This window comes from Brassica oleracea, chromosome C4 (genome assembly GCF_000695525.1).
Source record: "Brassica oleracea var. oleracea cultivar TO1000 chromosome C4, BOL, whole genome shotgun sequence".
NCBI classification, from domain to species: domain Eukaryota; kingdom Viridiplantae; phylum Streptophyta; class Magnoliopsida; order Brassicales; family Brassicaceae; genus Brassica; species Brassica oleracea.
Window position 1 is genome coordinate 42,005,411 of NC_027751.1, and position 12,860 is coordinate 42,018,270.

Genomic DNA, 12,860 nt, shown 5'->3' on the forward strand with positions numbered 1-12,860 from the left:
CAAATGAGAGACCCATCTCTCATATTTTATCATTGTGAAAATCTCCATTAAAAAACAACCAATGCACATGCTTTTAATTAGTCTAGTCAAACTTAATTTAGGATCAACAATTTCAAATACACCCTATTGTATTCGAATATATTCAAGATTCAAGTTTAAGATTTTTTTGTAAAATTGATGTTTTAGAATTTAATTAGTGCATCCTACTTTATAACTAATTAAATTAAAACAAATATAAAATATAAACAATATAAATTTATTAAGAAACAAATTAAATTAAATTAATTAAAAACTTATCAACTAAAATTACTAGCAAGACTTAGTTTGAGTACCAAAGTCCCTTGGTATCCTTGGTATGTCAAGAAACAGGTACTAAAAAACCAGCTGATTCTTATTTTGTGACTTCCGGTTTAAAAAGAAAACATGGAATTTGAAACAATATTGTGGACTTAGGTCGGAGGGTGGACGGAAGTGTACGAGGGACTAACGTTTGTGACGGTGAGAGGAGCAGGTCACGAGGTGCCATTGTTCAAGCCTCGTGCTGCTTTTGAGCTGTTCAAGTATTTCTTGACAGGCAAGCCACCTCCTAAGGCTTGATAAAAAAAATCCAAGTCAAGATCAGAGATTGTAATATTCGAAATTATGGTGAGAAAAACAAACTAAATGTAAAGTTTGGGTTACGATTTATGAGTTATGAGATTGAATTAAAATCAAATTTTAGAGTTAATGACTTACTATCATTTTGGTTTGATTACAATAAAGTACTAACGTAAGCACAGTATCAAATTAGTCTTGATTCCCAAAGGAAAAAGACAAAAGTCAATTAGTACTCTGAAGAAGATTCGTGGCCATTTACCATGATTAAAGGAGAGTTCTTAAGGTGGGTTCTTAGCGGAACATAAGAACCCGTCTCTTAACTTTTAACTAAAAAAACTAAGTTTGGGATCAGACGAGCGGCGTTTCGTCCCGCCGCGACTGCGTCTATGGTTCTTGGGTTTAGTATTCAGAAACTAGTCGATAATGGTCTCACTGATTATGATGGTAAGACTAAAATTAAGAGTTGGTCCTTAGAACAGCTTTTTATTACTATCGTTTTTCTATTTGTTAGGGACTCCGAAGGTGACCAAGGCAATTCAACTATCTCCAGGGATGCAGAGATGGAAACGGACAAGTTTGTGTGGGTTTGTCTGAAGAACAAATAATCCGCTTTTAGCGCGGCCAAAAGATCTAGTTATTAATTGAAAGCAAATATATAAATAACACAAATCCATTCTCTATAGTCTAATTAACGAAAGGACAAAAACAAATAAAACAAACTTAATGTTAAACTGAAAAAGCGACGCTGCAGAAATTGAGTTGTCGTCTATTGGTATGTCTTGTGTAACTCCACAATCGGTGGGTTTAAAAGAAACAAGTCGTGAAGAAAGATCATAACCAACCAAGAAGTTGTTCTGCGCTATGTTACCAAAAATAGCTTCTCCAAAATTTGGTGCCGCCGGACCACATATAATAATCAGACAAATGGCGCCTTCTCCATAATCCATATACGTATTGTTTTTACCCAAAACAAGATCCGCACCTCCACTGAAATGCATTGTGATCACTGGAAAGATATCCATTGTGTCCGTTTTGTAGCAAAGCGAATCGTCGTCCTGGTATGTTACTCGTTCCGCTGTAACAACCTTTTCCACTGCCTCCCTCACTAGGCTGTAGTAGCTCGCGGGCAAGTAGGTGAAAGTGGTTCCAGAGTCTATGATTATGTTCCCGTCTACGGCGTGGAACGGTGTCCCCAATGTTTCAATGCGAGTCTCCTCAACGCTGACCGCGTCTAGGTTTAGGTAATAGAAAACATGGTTCTCCTTCTTCATAAACATAGTGGTCGAGACAGTGCCTTCTCCTGACACAATAGCATTACTTCCAAAGTGTATCTTACTAGTTCCCTCAGGGGAGAAGCAGTAAGAAATTGCACCTTGCATGTGTTTGCCCATCTGAGAGACGAGTGATGACCGCCCCAAATTTAGACCAACCATGCCCGAAAAGGATCTTCCAAGCATAGAGCTGTTGTGCGAACATCCAATAATGGTTTCAGGCATTACATAGGACTGGCCAGAAGTGGATTTAATCGTGACAGTCTCGGTAGCAAAGCTTCCTATGGAATAGCTTTGATCTCCGTAGACCAAATCATAAACACAAGAATGGTCAGCTTTGTTGTTGCATCTTAGATCTTGGTAGGTGGAGGATTTCGAAGGGTCGAATATTGGATTGCGTTGGTCGTAGCAATTAAGACAAGGCAAACATTGTGTCCATATGACACTGCTTCCCGTGTCTATGAGTGCTTCGAACTCGACAGGAGGTGTACCGATTTGGAGTTTCATAAGATACTCTCCTCCGGAGGTAGTATCATAGATGACGTCGGCGTAAGGAGATGATCGGAGTTGATCGTAAGTGTTAGAGCGACCGGTAGAAGATGAATTAGAACGACGGTGGATTAGGTCCATGGTGAATCCGCCGGGAGATGATGAGGAGACAGTGACGACGGTAATAAAGAGAAGAACTGTAATGATTTGAATAGAGAGTGCCATGATCATCATTCTGGTTGCAAAGGACATTGTGATCGAATAATACAATGCAACCTTCATGCACATAATTTTATAGTATGGACTTTTTAGTCTTTAAATTGTTAATTCTCTTTATTTGTCATTTTCCCAATTTTCTTTTTTTGAATATTTTACATTTTAAGTGATAAATTTGTAATTTTGATTTTTGGTTTTCCATTTTGATGTTTCATTAATGGAAATTATATCACTTCATTATATATAGCGAAATTTATATTTTACCTAATTGTTAATGTAAGTTTCCTAATATAACTATGATACTAGGTGTTTTCCTGCACCATGTGCAGTAAGTAATTTTTTTAATCTAACTTATATTTAAAAATAAATTTTATTAAATATTATATTTTTTACTAATATTTAATATAGATTTGATATAAACCAGCTATCTCATCAGTTGTAGGCATATCATATTGACGGCCTCGTTTTGGTTGACCTATCAATCTTATTCTGAACTCTGGGCAGCTGCTGTTTTCGTGAGCATCTCTAGCCTTTCTGAAAACTTTGGCCAAACAATTGTTTCGCATCCATTGTTTCAATCAGCTGTTTAACAATGTCAGGATCAAGTTCTCCTGCTTTTGTTGTTCTTTTGACTGTAGCGATCCTATTCTTAACCTCATTTGCTGTATCAAAGATGTAGAGTTGGCTGAACTTTGGTGGTTTTCCAGCTTGTGGTACCAATGATCCTATCTTGTGGGCATTCTGACCGTGTATCCTTAAAGTGAACTGTCCAGCCTTGTGCATCACTTTTGAATCTAACTTGGCTCCCATTGACGTGAACGCAAGGATCGAATTGTACGTGCGGATGTTGTGCTGGAAGTGGGCAGAACTGGAGCGTAGTGATGCTAATGAATGAGGAGGATGTGGTTCGGGTGGTAGCTTCACACGACCTTGCTGACAACATATACTGAAAAGAGGAGTTCTGTTGCTGCCTCTACTGCCTTTTTTCTCTTGTTCCCATACCAAAGCACGACAATAGGGGCATTCTTGAAGGTCATTAGCTTTACTTTTTTTTTTCTTCTGTCTGGATGCTTGCAGGCCTTCAGTCCTATCTGCATTTAATTGATACAGCAAAATACAGTGAGTAGAAGTTTTGCTGATGTAGGGTATCGAAGCTAAGACATAGGAATTATTGTGAAGTGAAGAGGAATACTCTTTAGCTTGAACGCTTGTCTTCTGGCGATAATAATGGCCTTCCTCATTTGTCTAGCTTTCCGCTGTTCTCCTGTTGAGCGTTGTTCTTTTAATAGTGTTCATGTTACGTAGATAATGTTAAGCTTGTAATAGGAAAAGCATACCTTTACGTTTGCATACAGAACATGCAAAACTTTGCCGGAATGGTTGATGCCCTGTAAATTGAAATCATGTTTTAATTATATGGGAAATAATTCATAAATCTGCTGTAAGTGAGACGAATGCGATCACAAACCTGTGTTATGCATGTCATGTTGACTTTGTCCTGGAAATCGTTTACTCACGGCAGCTTCATGTGGTTCGATCATTTTCCCTTTCTTTCACTTAGGAGTGTATCTGTTTTGAACCGATCTGTTTTTCGCCAGAGTTATGTTTGATAACTATACAGATAAAAACTTTCATCGATTGAGGGCCTAGGCTTGGAGGCTGTTACGTTTTTACGCGACGTTTTTAAACGGCCGTAAAACTGTTTAATATTTTTAAAGGAAGTTTAATCGGCACGTCAAAGGAGTTGAGAGTTCAAGTTCTAGCATCATCCATTTCGTCTGTTCTGTTTCTTCCTTCCACAATGGATTTAAGGTTAGTCTTTAGCTGACTATGTTACAGATATGTATATGATTAGCATTATTCGTAAGTATATTAGACTACTGATAGATGGTTCTTACATAAATAATAATATAATATTTGCTCTTATTGTCAATGTAACCGTGGTGATTTATTTCCTAGCAGTAAAATAATGACCTACTTGTTTTTAAAAATCTGACTGCATGGAGATTAATAACCCCAACATTCATTTTCGTATGCTTTTTTTTTTGGTATAGATATGATTTTAAAATGGCGTATATAAGTTGGTTTTTTTTTTTTAATCATTAACTTAACTTGTCAACTATTTTATACAAAAATGTAGATGCATATTTAATTTGTGATCCGTAAACTACATTTGTATGAAAGTTAAACTTTTTAAAAGTGTTGATTGCTTGGATTTTAATAACTTGAGGCACACGTTCCCGTTTTAGAATTAAAAATGGTTAATACAATTATATTGAGAGCATGAATAGCCATTATAGTCTGATACAAATTTAAACAGGCTTGTATAGATTCAATCGTATTTTTTAAAACGTCTTCACTGCTTCAATCGTATTTACTATGCATTGATTGTTAGATCTAACTTTATAGAATATAATTAACGTCAACCCATCGTGAATATTAAATTAAAAAGTTTTTCCTCATAAGAGGTAAGTAGACGGAAACATATTCCGAAACTGGAAAATACTGGAAAGTCTAAAAAAACAAATGCATAGTAATTAAAGATACTGATAATTAAAAAAACGGAAGCAGAATTGGGTTGACGGATCACAGCTTAGTAGCTTCATTCACAGGGACGTTTGCGGTTACCATCCTTCACTTGACCACCGGTTGGATTTGGATCATACGCTTCGCCTTCAACCGAGGCACCGGCGGAAGCAGATGTTTCACCACTCTCTCCACCAACAATTGAAGCTTCTTTGGTGTTGAAAGTCTGGTTAACGAATGAACATTTGTTATAGTGCGTCAGTCAATGTAAAATTTAACGGAATCATATTATAATACCTCAGGTTCGATGTGGTCACTTATTCCACAAACAGTGAAAGTGCGGTGGTTTGGAGTGAAATTGAACGGGGTAACATGTATCTGGAACACAAATTCTTTTCCACCAAGCTCTCCTAGACACTGTGGGAGCTGCTAGCCCCCACCACCATTCATCTGCAATAAGTTAAAACATTTTGTAACTTCACAATGCAGTGCTATGCTTTGTATAATTTTTATGTTTTTAGAAAACAAACCTGTTCCACAGTTAGAGTTGCAGCATCTTTCTTAATGAGACTAAGCATCTCTCTGTCGAAAACCACAAAAGTGGCATTTTCATTCCCATCATCAACAGACAATTCAACACGGTACCTAGAAAAAAACGGATTTAGTGAGCACAATGGAAGGAAGTGGTCTCCAAGAAACAATGATTCCAATACTAAACTGTTAAAAATGCTCACTTTATAACACCGGTGACGTTGGCATTAACACAACGGTTGCAACGTAGAGAATTGCCTGATTGATCTAACTTTCTGCTGCAGCCAGTGCATGAAATAAAAGACCACCCATTCTGTTGGAGAACCTCAAGCACTCGAGCCTTGCAGATGAACTCTGCTTCCTGGGTCTACCAAGCGAACATCAAAACATCTTATAAGACTAATTCAACTCAGACGACATTTCCTACTTTGAATAAATATTACTGTTACCTGCTCATCAGAGTTGGAGATGAATTTGTTGAGATCTCTAATGGAGACATGTTCCTTTTTCTTGATCGATTCCTTGGTATCGATGCAAGGAAAAGCTTCACCAACTGGTCCTCCTAAGCTGAAAGCGAATCATATATGTTAGAAAGTGACTGATTCAAGATTAATATAGTCAAAGTGGAATATTACCTAGCTGTGAACTGGGTGATGGCTGGAATATTCACGTCGAAATAAAATTTCGTGGCTGGGGTGGAGTTGAGGTACAAATTTCCTGCATCATAAATTAAACCCCAAAATAATTGAATTTACCAAAAGCAGTTTGAACCATAAATTTTAAAAGATCTTACGAACCTCCAAAGATTTTTGGATTCACAGTTGTGACCACCATAACAGACTGTACTCTTTCGCCTGAGCTGATGAGTCCTCGAAAGGTTGCCGCAGCTTCATCCCATAAGGACAGATACACCACAACATTACTGCAAAAAAGTTGTTTTAATGACGATGCCACGCACATAAAAGTTTTTCAGATAAGTTTTTGTTAGCTTACGGTTCGATGACGAAGCGGACAACAACTCGAGTCATCACTGCAGCGTCCTTAAGATCGGAACCTTGGACGGAACGAATCATTCCTACAACATCTGCAACGTTGAACACATATGTTGTCTCAGTCTCAGACCATAATTAAGACAGTTTTAAAATTGAATAAAATAATTTCGACAATCATATATAAGAAATAAACCTGGGAGTTCCAAGTTCGTGTTAGCAAGTGCTTGAAGATGCTCAAACTTCCTGAGCATGAATTATTGGAGGTTGATAATGGGAGCATTGACCAGGACTTCATCAATGGTTGATTGCGGCAGGAACCGGATCACGAAAGGATTGTCTGTGATCTTGTACATGTTAGTGCATCTAGCAACCTCAAAGCGTGAAACTTTGACGATGGAACCACTTCGTAAACCTGGGCGGTAGTGACCGGAGCGAGCGGCAGGTATAAACCCATGGATCACAGAATTCTGAGATCAAAACAAAAAAATAAACATGTGAATAAATGGAATCAAACGGTTGGTCTTTCTCTAAAAGTTCAAACATAAATAAAAAAAGTTTGATCGTAAATAAATGGAACAGTACCTGCTGATCAAGGAAAAGCAAGGTGATTCCCATGAATTCACCTTGCTTCTTAATGTTTCTGGAGTCCCAAAAACGCAGGAGGCGAGCCACGACGAACTGAGCAGATCGACCCAGGCGAAGATCGTCGAACGATGTCGGGGCAACAACGGCGGGAGCGGAGGAAGCCATCTTTGAGAGAATCTTTGGAAGCGGAGAAAAGAAATTTTAAGTGAGAGTGATTGAGAGCGATCCCCACAGCCTCATCCATCTCCTATTTATAGAATTAAGAATTATCAGACGAAGAATACCGAAACGTTACAGAGTTTATTGTAATTAAGACACAGTTAAAGCACACATTGAGGGTGGAGGAAGGTAAAGAGATGAGAAGGGATGGCTTTACAAAAAAACAGAATCAAAATCGGCGACTTCAACAATGGAAGAAGAAAACAACGACGCCCTAGAACAAAACCCGTCGTTTTCTTTCAATTATTCCCGTGAATTATTCAATAACACAGACCCAACCAAAAGCCCATACGATATATTACGGAACACAGGAGCCCAATAACTTAAATCACGCGATGCCCACAGAAATATACCCCACAGACATTTAAAAAAATCTGACGTGGAAGCTCTCAAAAGAGAGAAAAGAGCCTCATTATATATATGATTAACTAAAAGTATATTTTCTCTTAAAAATGTGAAAAAATCTTTTAAATTAATTGTTCAAATACATAAAGAAGATTAGAACATCTTCTTCTAAAACGGGATATGTTGATCTTTAAGAAAACAAGAAAAGGATTGGTATATATATGATACTAGGCTCCTTTTTTTAGCTATGCCTATTTTGGGAGATTAAATCAAGGTCAAGCATGGAAGTAGATATTTGATTATTTTTGTTTTATTCTCTATTTACTATTTTTTATCTTCTATAAATTACTTTGTTCTACGACAAATCAGAAAATATCTAAAATAAATAAAACAATAGTCAAATAAAATGGAGTTCTCTCTAAAACCTTCAGCTTTAAAGGTGATTGATCGATTCTCTTGATTTATTCAATGCTATGTTAAACAACGTCATGCTTCTAAACTTGTTTTGTAGCGAGATCAAATTCGAGAGAGAATCTGACGTGATTTTCTTTTCCAAACAGATGACTCGGACAAGTTTTGTCATAGTAGTAGTTTTAGCAATATGCAGTTTTCAGATGATGGAATCATCTCCAGATTTAGCCAACAAGGTGAAGGCAAATAATATTCAATATGACGCGATTAATTGTCGAAAACATAGCGCAGTTATAACCGAATTTGGAGCTGTGGGTGATGGAAAAACATCAAACACAAAAGCGTTTAAGGAAGCCATAACCAAGCTTGCTCCTAAGGCGGCCGACGGTGGAGTGCAGCTCATTGTTCCACCAGGAAAATGGCTCACCGGAAGTTTCAACCTTACCAGCCATTTTACTTTGTTCATCCAGAAAGATGCAACCATTCTTGCTTCTCAGGTATGACTATGATTTCCATTCTAGAAAATATCATTATAGTTTTGTAAAAAATTGTTTAAGAAATTATTCATTTGTAAGATTTTTTTTTTCCTTAGGATGAATCTGAATATCCAGTGGTTGCACCATTGCCATCCTATGGACAAGGAAGAGATGCTGCTGGGCCAACATTCGCTAGTTTAATCTCTGGCACAAACCTAACTGATGTTGTTATCACCGGTAATGATAATTAAAAAAAAAATGTCCCAAAGAATCATTGTTTAACATCTTAAATAACGTGTGTTGTTTCATATTTGTTTGGTAAGGTAACAACGGAACAATCAACGGACAAGGAAAATACTGGTGGGTGAAGTATCGAAGTGGTGGATTTAAGAATATCACGAGACCTTACACACTCGAACTCGTGTTCTCTAAAGACGTTCAGATCTCGAACATCACAATCGTCGATTCGCCTGCATGGAATATTCATCCAGTGTATTGCACTAACGTCATCGTTAAAGGCGTTACCATTCTCGCTCCTATCGATTCTCCTAACACCGATGGAATCAACCCTGGTACGTCCATATCCCACGTCGCATGGCAATATCAAAATTTTATCAATAGTTATAATTGTTTGCGTTTCTATATTATAATATTTTGGCATAGTTTTTATTTGTTTTCATACTCTTTATTTTATTTTTGATTGTATCAGATTCATGCACCAACACATTGATCGAAGACTGTTTCGTAGTCTCCGGAGACGACTGCATCGCCGTCAAGAGCGGTTGGGATCAGTTCGGTATCAAAGTCGGAATGCCAACTCAGCAACTCTCTATCCGAAGGTTCACATGCATCTCTCCCGACAGTGCTGGAATAGCACTCGGAAGTGAAATGTCCGGTGGAATCAAAGACGTTAGGATGGAAGACATAACGTTGCTTCAGACACAATCCGCTATCCGAATCAAAACAGCTGTTGGTCGTGGAGGTTACGTTAAAGATATCTTTGCTCGAAGGTTCACAATGAAGACAATGAAATACGTTTTCTGGATGAGTGGTGCTTATAACCAACACCCTGCTTCGGGTTATGACCCCAAGGCTATGCCCGAGATTACGAATATTAATTACCGTGACATGACCGCGGATAACGTTACGCAGCCCGCTAGGCTCGATGGATTCACCAACGATCCTTTCACCAAGATATGTATGTCGAATATAAACATTGCTTTGGCTGCTGAGCCCAAGAAGTTGCTGTGGAATTGTACAGCCATCTCCGGAGTTTCTAGCAAGGTGACGCCAAAACCGTGTAGCTTGTTGCCGGAGAATGCTCCCGTCGACTGTGCTTTTCCGGTTGATAAGATTCCTATTGAATTTGTTGTCCTGAACAAATGCTCTGCTTAGAGATTGTTGCGGATATTATATAATTAATTTCATCATCATATATATAACTATGTTTTTACCAACCAAGAAATGGCCCAGCTGTTATTGTATTGTAATAAGCTAATGGGTTCATGCAATGGTTTACTCTACTATACGAAGTTGTAAAAATAGCTTTGTGGAATTATTAAATTCCGTAATTAATCAATACATGATTATAAACATTTGAGAACATGTTCATCGTTTATTGACAGATCCTCCAGTGTCACCGGTCTATGTTTGTCTAGGATCGAATTCCTATGTGAGATATAAGAGCATCCCCATTAGAGTATGCAATGGGGTTTATGGGCTCGAGTTCATAGGCCCGAATTGATAAAAAAAAAAATGAAAAATGGCTTTATTTCGTTGAACCGGGTCTTAGAAGTGAACTCCTATGAAGTGGGTTCAAGCCACGTGTCCATTACTCAATGGCTTCTCCTTTCTGCGTTGACGACCACGGTCTCTCCTTCCAAGCGCGTACACGGTCTCTCCTTATGCCGTTCCGTTACCGCTGCCTCTGCCGTTACCAGACGGAGATTCGAGGAATCGGAATGCGGCGAACGGTAAAGGATCGGAGGAGGCTAATCGAGATCCCGATAGGTTTGTTCCTGATCGCACCACCTCTGGTCCTCCTCTCACCAGGTAGGATTTTTGATTTTTGATTTTCAAAATTTAAATCATAATCTGTGATTTGTTTGTTCGTTAAGCGTCAATGGCGTTGCACGTGACTCGAGGAATGGAGCGTTGGCTGTCCTTCTTTCCCAAAAGGTGTTGGCCGTCCTTCTTTTAGTGCATTCTGAGTTCTTTTTCTTGATTTGCAGTGAAAATGGAGCGTTGTGTGCGATGAAGGAAGTTGAGTTGTTTCCTGATGATCCCAAATCTGCAGAGTGTATAAAGCAATTAAATCAGGTAAGCTCCATCAGAGACTATGCCCTCAGTGAGTGTATATTATTAATGTCTCTTCTTGTTTTTGCTTCAGGAAATCAAACTTCTCACTAATCTTCAGCATCCAAACATTCGAGTATATATATCCTCTCTTTACATTCATATAATCTAACTATGGAGTTCACTCTGGCTGTATTGAGTAATTGGAGTATGTTGGTATGTAACAGGTATATGATCGTTTCTTTATATACCTGGAATATGTTCACCCGGGTTCTATCAACAAATATATCCAAGACCATTGCGGCGGTACCATGACCGAATCTGTTGTTCGCAATTTTACTCGTCATATCTTGTCCGGGCTGGCTTATTTGCACAGCAAAAAGACAGTACATAGGTAAACTCAATCTTGGTGATTATATTTCAAGATGCTGAAGCTTTAAGCGTATTGATTTCCCTCTTTTTTTATTTATATTGAATGTTCTTCAGGGATATCAAAGGTGCTAATCTCCTTGTTGACACCTCTGGTGTTGTCAAGCTGGCTGACTTCGGCATGGCTAAACATGTGAGTTCTATATTCTCTCTAGTATTCAAATGTTGACTAAACAAGTGATAGAGTTTGATAATGATTGACGTTGTTATTTTTTCTTCAGCTTACTAGGCAAAGAGCTGATCTCTCGTTAAAGGGAAGCCCGTACTGGATGGCACCAGAGGTAGTCTTTTGTTCTATGATCTTTGAAATACACTAAACACTATAAACCTTCTTAATATATTCTCTTAACCACACAGCTTATGCAAGCCGTGATGCAAAGAGATAGCAACCCATATCTCGCTTTTGTTGTTGATACATGATCGTTTGAAAGTTGATTTAATTGAAAATGTATGGCAAAAGTTTGGTAATTTAGATGAATAATCTTTGTATATTCATGAATGTAAAAGCTTTTTAAAAATATTAAAAAATATTTTATTTTATTTCTAAGAACTCCATCTTCAGGTTCACTGATGGAAGAACACAATAGATACAGGTTCATCACTATTCATGACTTCACCAAAAAAATATTAAAAAATTCCTATGAACCCCAAGAAAGGGTTCACTAATGTGGATGTTCTAAAAGGTGATCTAAACTGTTCACCTACATATATACTTTAATCACTCGAGATTTTATACCGGAAACAAATCTTCAAGTATATGATTTTGATCTTTGCAACTCTTATATCAGAAATTAATATCTCCTATATAATGGCATTTCCAAATTCCAATGGTATACATCAAATTGAGAGAAAACAAACGAAGAAAAAAATATCTGCAATAATACATCATTTTGAGGAGGAAATGAGTATATGAATAGTGTTACATGTTTTTGAGGGAACACTAATCACAAAACTCATTAATGTGGAACTTTTTATTTGCATAATTATCCCTAAAGTTTAGACAGAACTTTGTTTTCTGCATTAAAAGATTATATAAAAAATTTATTTTTAAAAAATTTTAATTAATATGTATATAATGATTAAAATTTAAAACCTAACTATAAATAACAAGTTAGTTAAACAATTAATTTATAACTTATAATTCAATAATGCTATATATATAATAAAAACAAACAATGACATTAAGAATACATAACTATTACAAAAAACACAAACAAGAACAATTCTTGACAAAATAGTACTGTTTAAATAGAACTCTACTATTTATTTTCTATGTGGTTATGTAAAATAAATATTTTATTTTAATAAAGTTAAACTTTAGTTAAAATTAAAAACAAGTGAGTATAATCTATGTTCTTATTAAATAAAGGGTGTTATTAGAAATATAAAAAAATCAGAAATAAACATAATAATAATTGAGAGAGAAAATGAAAAAAAAAAACCATTGGAGCAACACTCAGACTCAAATGATTTTTACT

General features: G+C 36.9%; 4 protein-coding genes and 1 long non-coding RNA gene across 7 annotated transcripts; 3 read left to right on the forward strand and 2 right to left on the reverse strand.

The window, feature by feature from the left end:
• Nucleotides 1-297: 297 nt before the first annotated feature.
• Nucleotides 298-727, forward strand: LOC106341247. Its single transcript, XR_001269590.1, has 2 exons — nucleotides 298-369; nucleotides 454-727. It is a non-coding gene; the product is annotated as an uncharacterized LOC106341247 (long non-coding RNA).
• A 547-nt stretch (nucleotides 728-1,274) lies between these two features.
• On the reverse strand, nucleotides 1,275-2,609 carry LOC106338921 (aspartic proteinase CDR1-like). The gene has a single exon (XM_013777787.1). It carries the CDS (start codon nucleotides 2,607-2,609, stop codon nucleotides 1,275-1,277), a length of 1,335 nt encoding a protein of 444 aa, XP_013633241.1.
• Nucleotides 2,610-4,989: 2,380 nt separating this feature from the next.
• LOC106342022 lies at nucleotides 4,990-7,963 on the reverse strand. 3 transcript variants are annotated; one of them, XM_013780796.1, is made up of 11 exons: nucleotides 7,539-7,963; nucleotides 7,205-7,454; nucleotides 6,816-7,089; nucleotides 6,624-6,714; nucleotides 6,428-6,552; nucleotides 6,266-6,347; nucleotides 6,080-6,197; nucleotides 5,834-5,997; nucleotides 5,630-5,744; nucleotides 5,397-5,549; nucleotides 4,990-5,325 (listed from the first exon to the last, which is right to left on the reverse strand). In XM_013780796.1, exons 3-10 carry the CDS (start codon nucleotides 6,871-6,873, stop codon nucleotides 5,529-5,531), a joined length of 774 nt encoding a protein of 257 aa, XP_013636250.1. In that variant the 5' UTR covers nucleotides 6,874-7,089; nucleotides 7,205-7,454; nucleotides 7,539-7,963; the 3' UTR covers nucleotides 4,990-5,325; nucleotides 5,397-5,528. The 3 variants fall into 3 exon arrangements, with proteins under 3 accessions (XP_013636250.1, XP_013636252.1, XP_013636251.1); XM_013780798.1 differs by having other exon boundaries at nucleotides 7,729-7,940; XM_013780797.1 differs by having other exon boundaries at nucleotides 7,584-7,940.
• A 180-nt stretch (nucleotides 7,964-8,143) lies between these two features.
• LOC106342017 (probable polygalacturonase) lies at nucleotides 8,144-10,100 on the forward strand. Its single transcript, XM_013780791.1, has 5 exons — nucleotides 8,144-8,210; nucleotides 8,332-8,679; nucleotides 8,775-8,895; nucleotides 8,982-9,230; nucleotides 9,368-10,100. Exons 1-5 carry the CDS (start codon nucleotides 8,178-8,180, stop codon nucleotides 10,051-10,053), a joined length of 1,437 nt encoding a protein of 478 aa, XP_013636245.1. The 5' UTR covers nucleotides 8,144-8,177; the 3' UTR covers nucleotides 10,054-10,100.
• A 437-nt stretch (nucleotides 10,101-10,537) lies between these two features.
• LOC106342024 (mitogen-activated protein kinase kinase kinase YODA-like) lies at nucleotides 10,538-12,050 on the forward strand. Its single transcript, XM_013780801.1, has 7 exons — nucleotides 10,538-10,710; nucleotides 10,776-10,977; nucleotides 11,048-11,089; nucleotides 11,181-11,347; nucleotides 11,440-11,515; nucleotides 11,604-11,663; nucleotides 11,740-12,050. The coding sequence occupies exons 2-7, from the start codon at nucleotides 10,912-10,914 to the stop codon at nucleotides 11,800-11,802; spliced, it is 474 nt and encodes a 157-aa protein (XP_013636255.1). The 5' UTR covers nucleotides 10,538-10,710; nucleotides 10,776-10,911; the 3' UTR covers nucleotides 11,803-12,050.
• The last annotated feature ends 810 nt before the right edge of the window (nucleotides 12,051-12,860 follow it).

What these genes read in the sequence shown, in the direction of transcription:
- LOC106338921 (XM_013777787.1), bottom strand. Translation starts at nt 2,609, where the DNA reads ATGTCCTTTGCAACCAGAATGATGATCATGGCACTCTCTATTCAAATC.
- LOC106342022 (XM_013780796.1), bottom strand. Translation starts at nt 6,873, where the DNA reads ATGCTCAGGAAGTTTGAGCATCTTCAAGCACTTGCTAACACGAACTTG. An exon ending in CACGAACTTGGAACTCCCAG is followed by an intron (nt 6,715 to 6,815) that starts GTTTATTTCTTA and finishes TCAACGTTGCAG; the next exon opens with ATGTTGTAGGAATGATTCGT. An exon ending in TCTCCAACTCTGATGAGCAG is followed by an intron (nt 5,998 to 6,079) that starts GTAACAGTAATA and finishes TTCGCTTGGTAG; the next exon opens with ACCCAGGAAGCAGAGTTCAT.
- LOC106342017 (XM_013780791.1), top strand. Translation starts at nt 8,178, where the DNA reads ATGGAGTTCTCTCTAAAACCTTCAGCTTTAAAG. An exon ending in CAACCATTCTTGCTTCTCAG is followed by an intron (nt 8,680 to 8,774) that starts GTATGACTATGA and finishes TTTTTTCCTTAG; the next exon opens with GATGAATCTGAATATCCAGT. An exon ending in AACTGATGTTGTTATCACCG is followed by an intron (nt 8,896 to 8,981) that starts GTAATGATAATT and finishes TTGTTTGGTAAG; the next exon opens with GTAACAACGGAACAATCAAC.
- LOC106342024 (XM_013780801.1), top strand. Translation starts at nt 10,912, where the DNA reads ATGAAGGAAGTTGAGTTGTTTCCTGATGATCCCAAATCTGCAGAGTGT. An exon ending in ACTTCGGCATGGCTAAACAT is followed by an intron (nt 11,516 to 11,603) that starts GTGAGTTCTATA and finishes TTTTTTCTTCAG; the next exon opens with CTTACTAGGCAAAGAGCTGA. An exon ending in CGTACTGGATGGCACCAGAG is followed by an intron (nt 11,664 to 11,739) that starts GTAGTCTTTTGT and finishes TTAACCACACAG; the next exon opens with CTTATGCAAGCCGTGATGCA.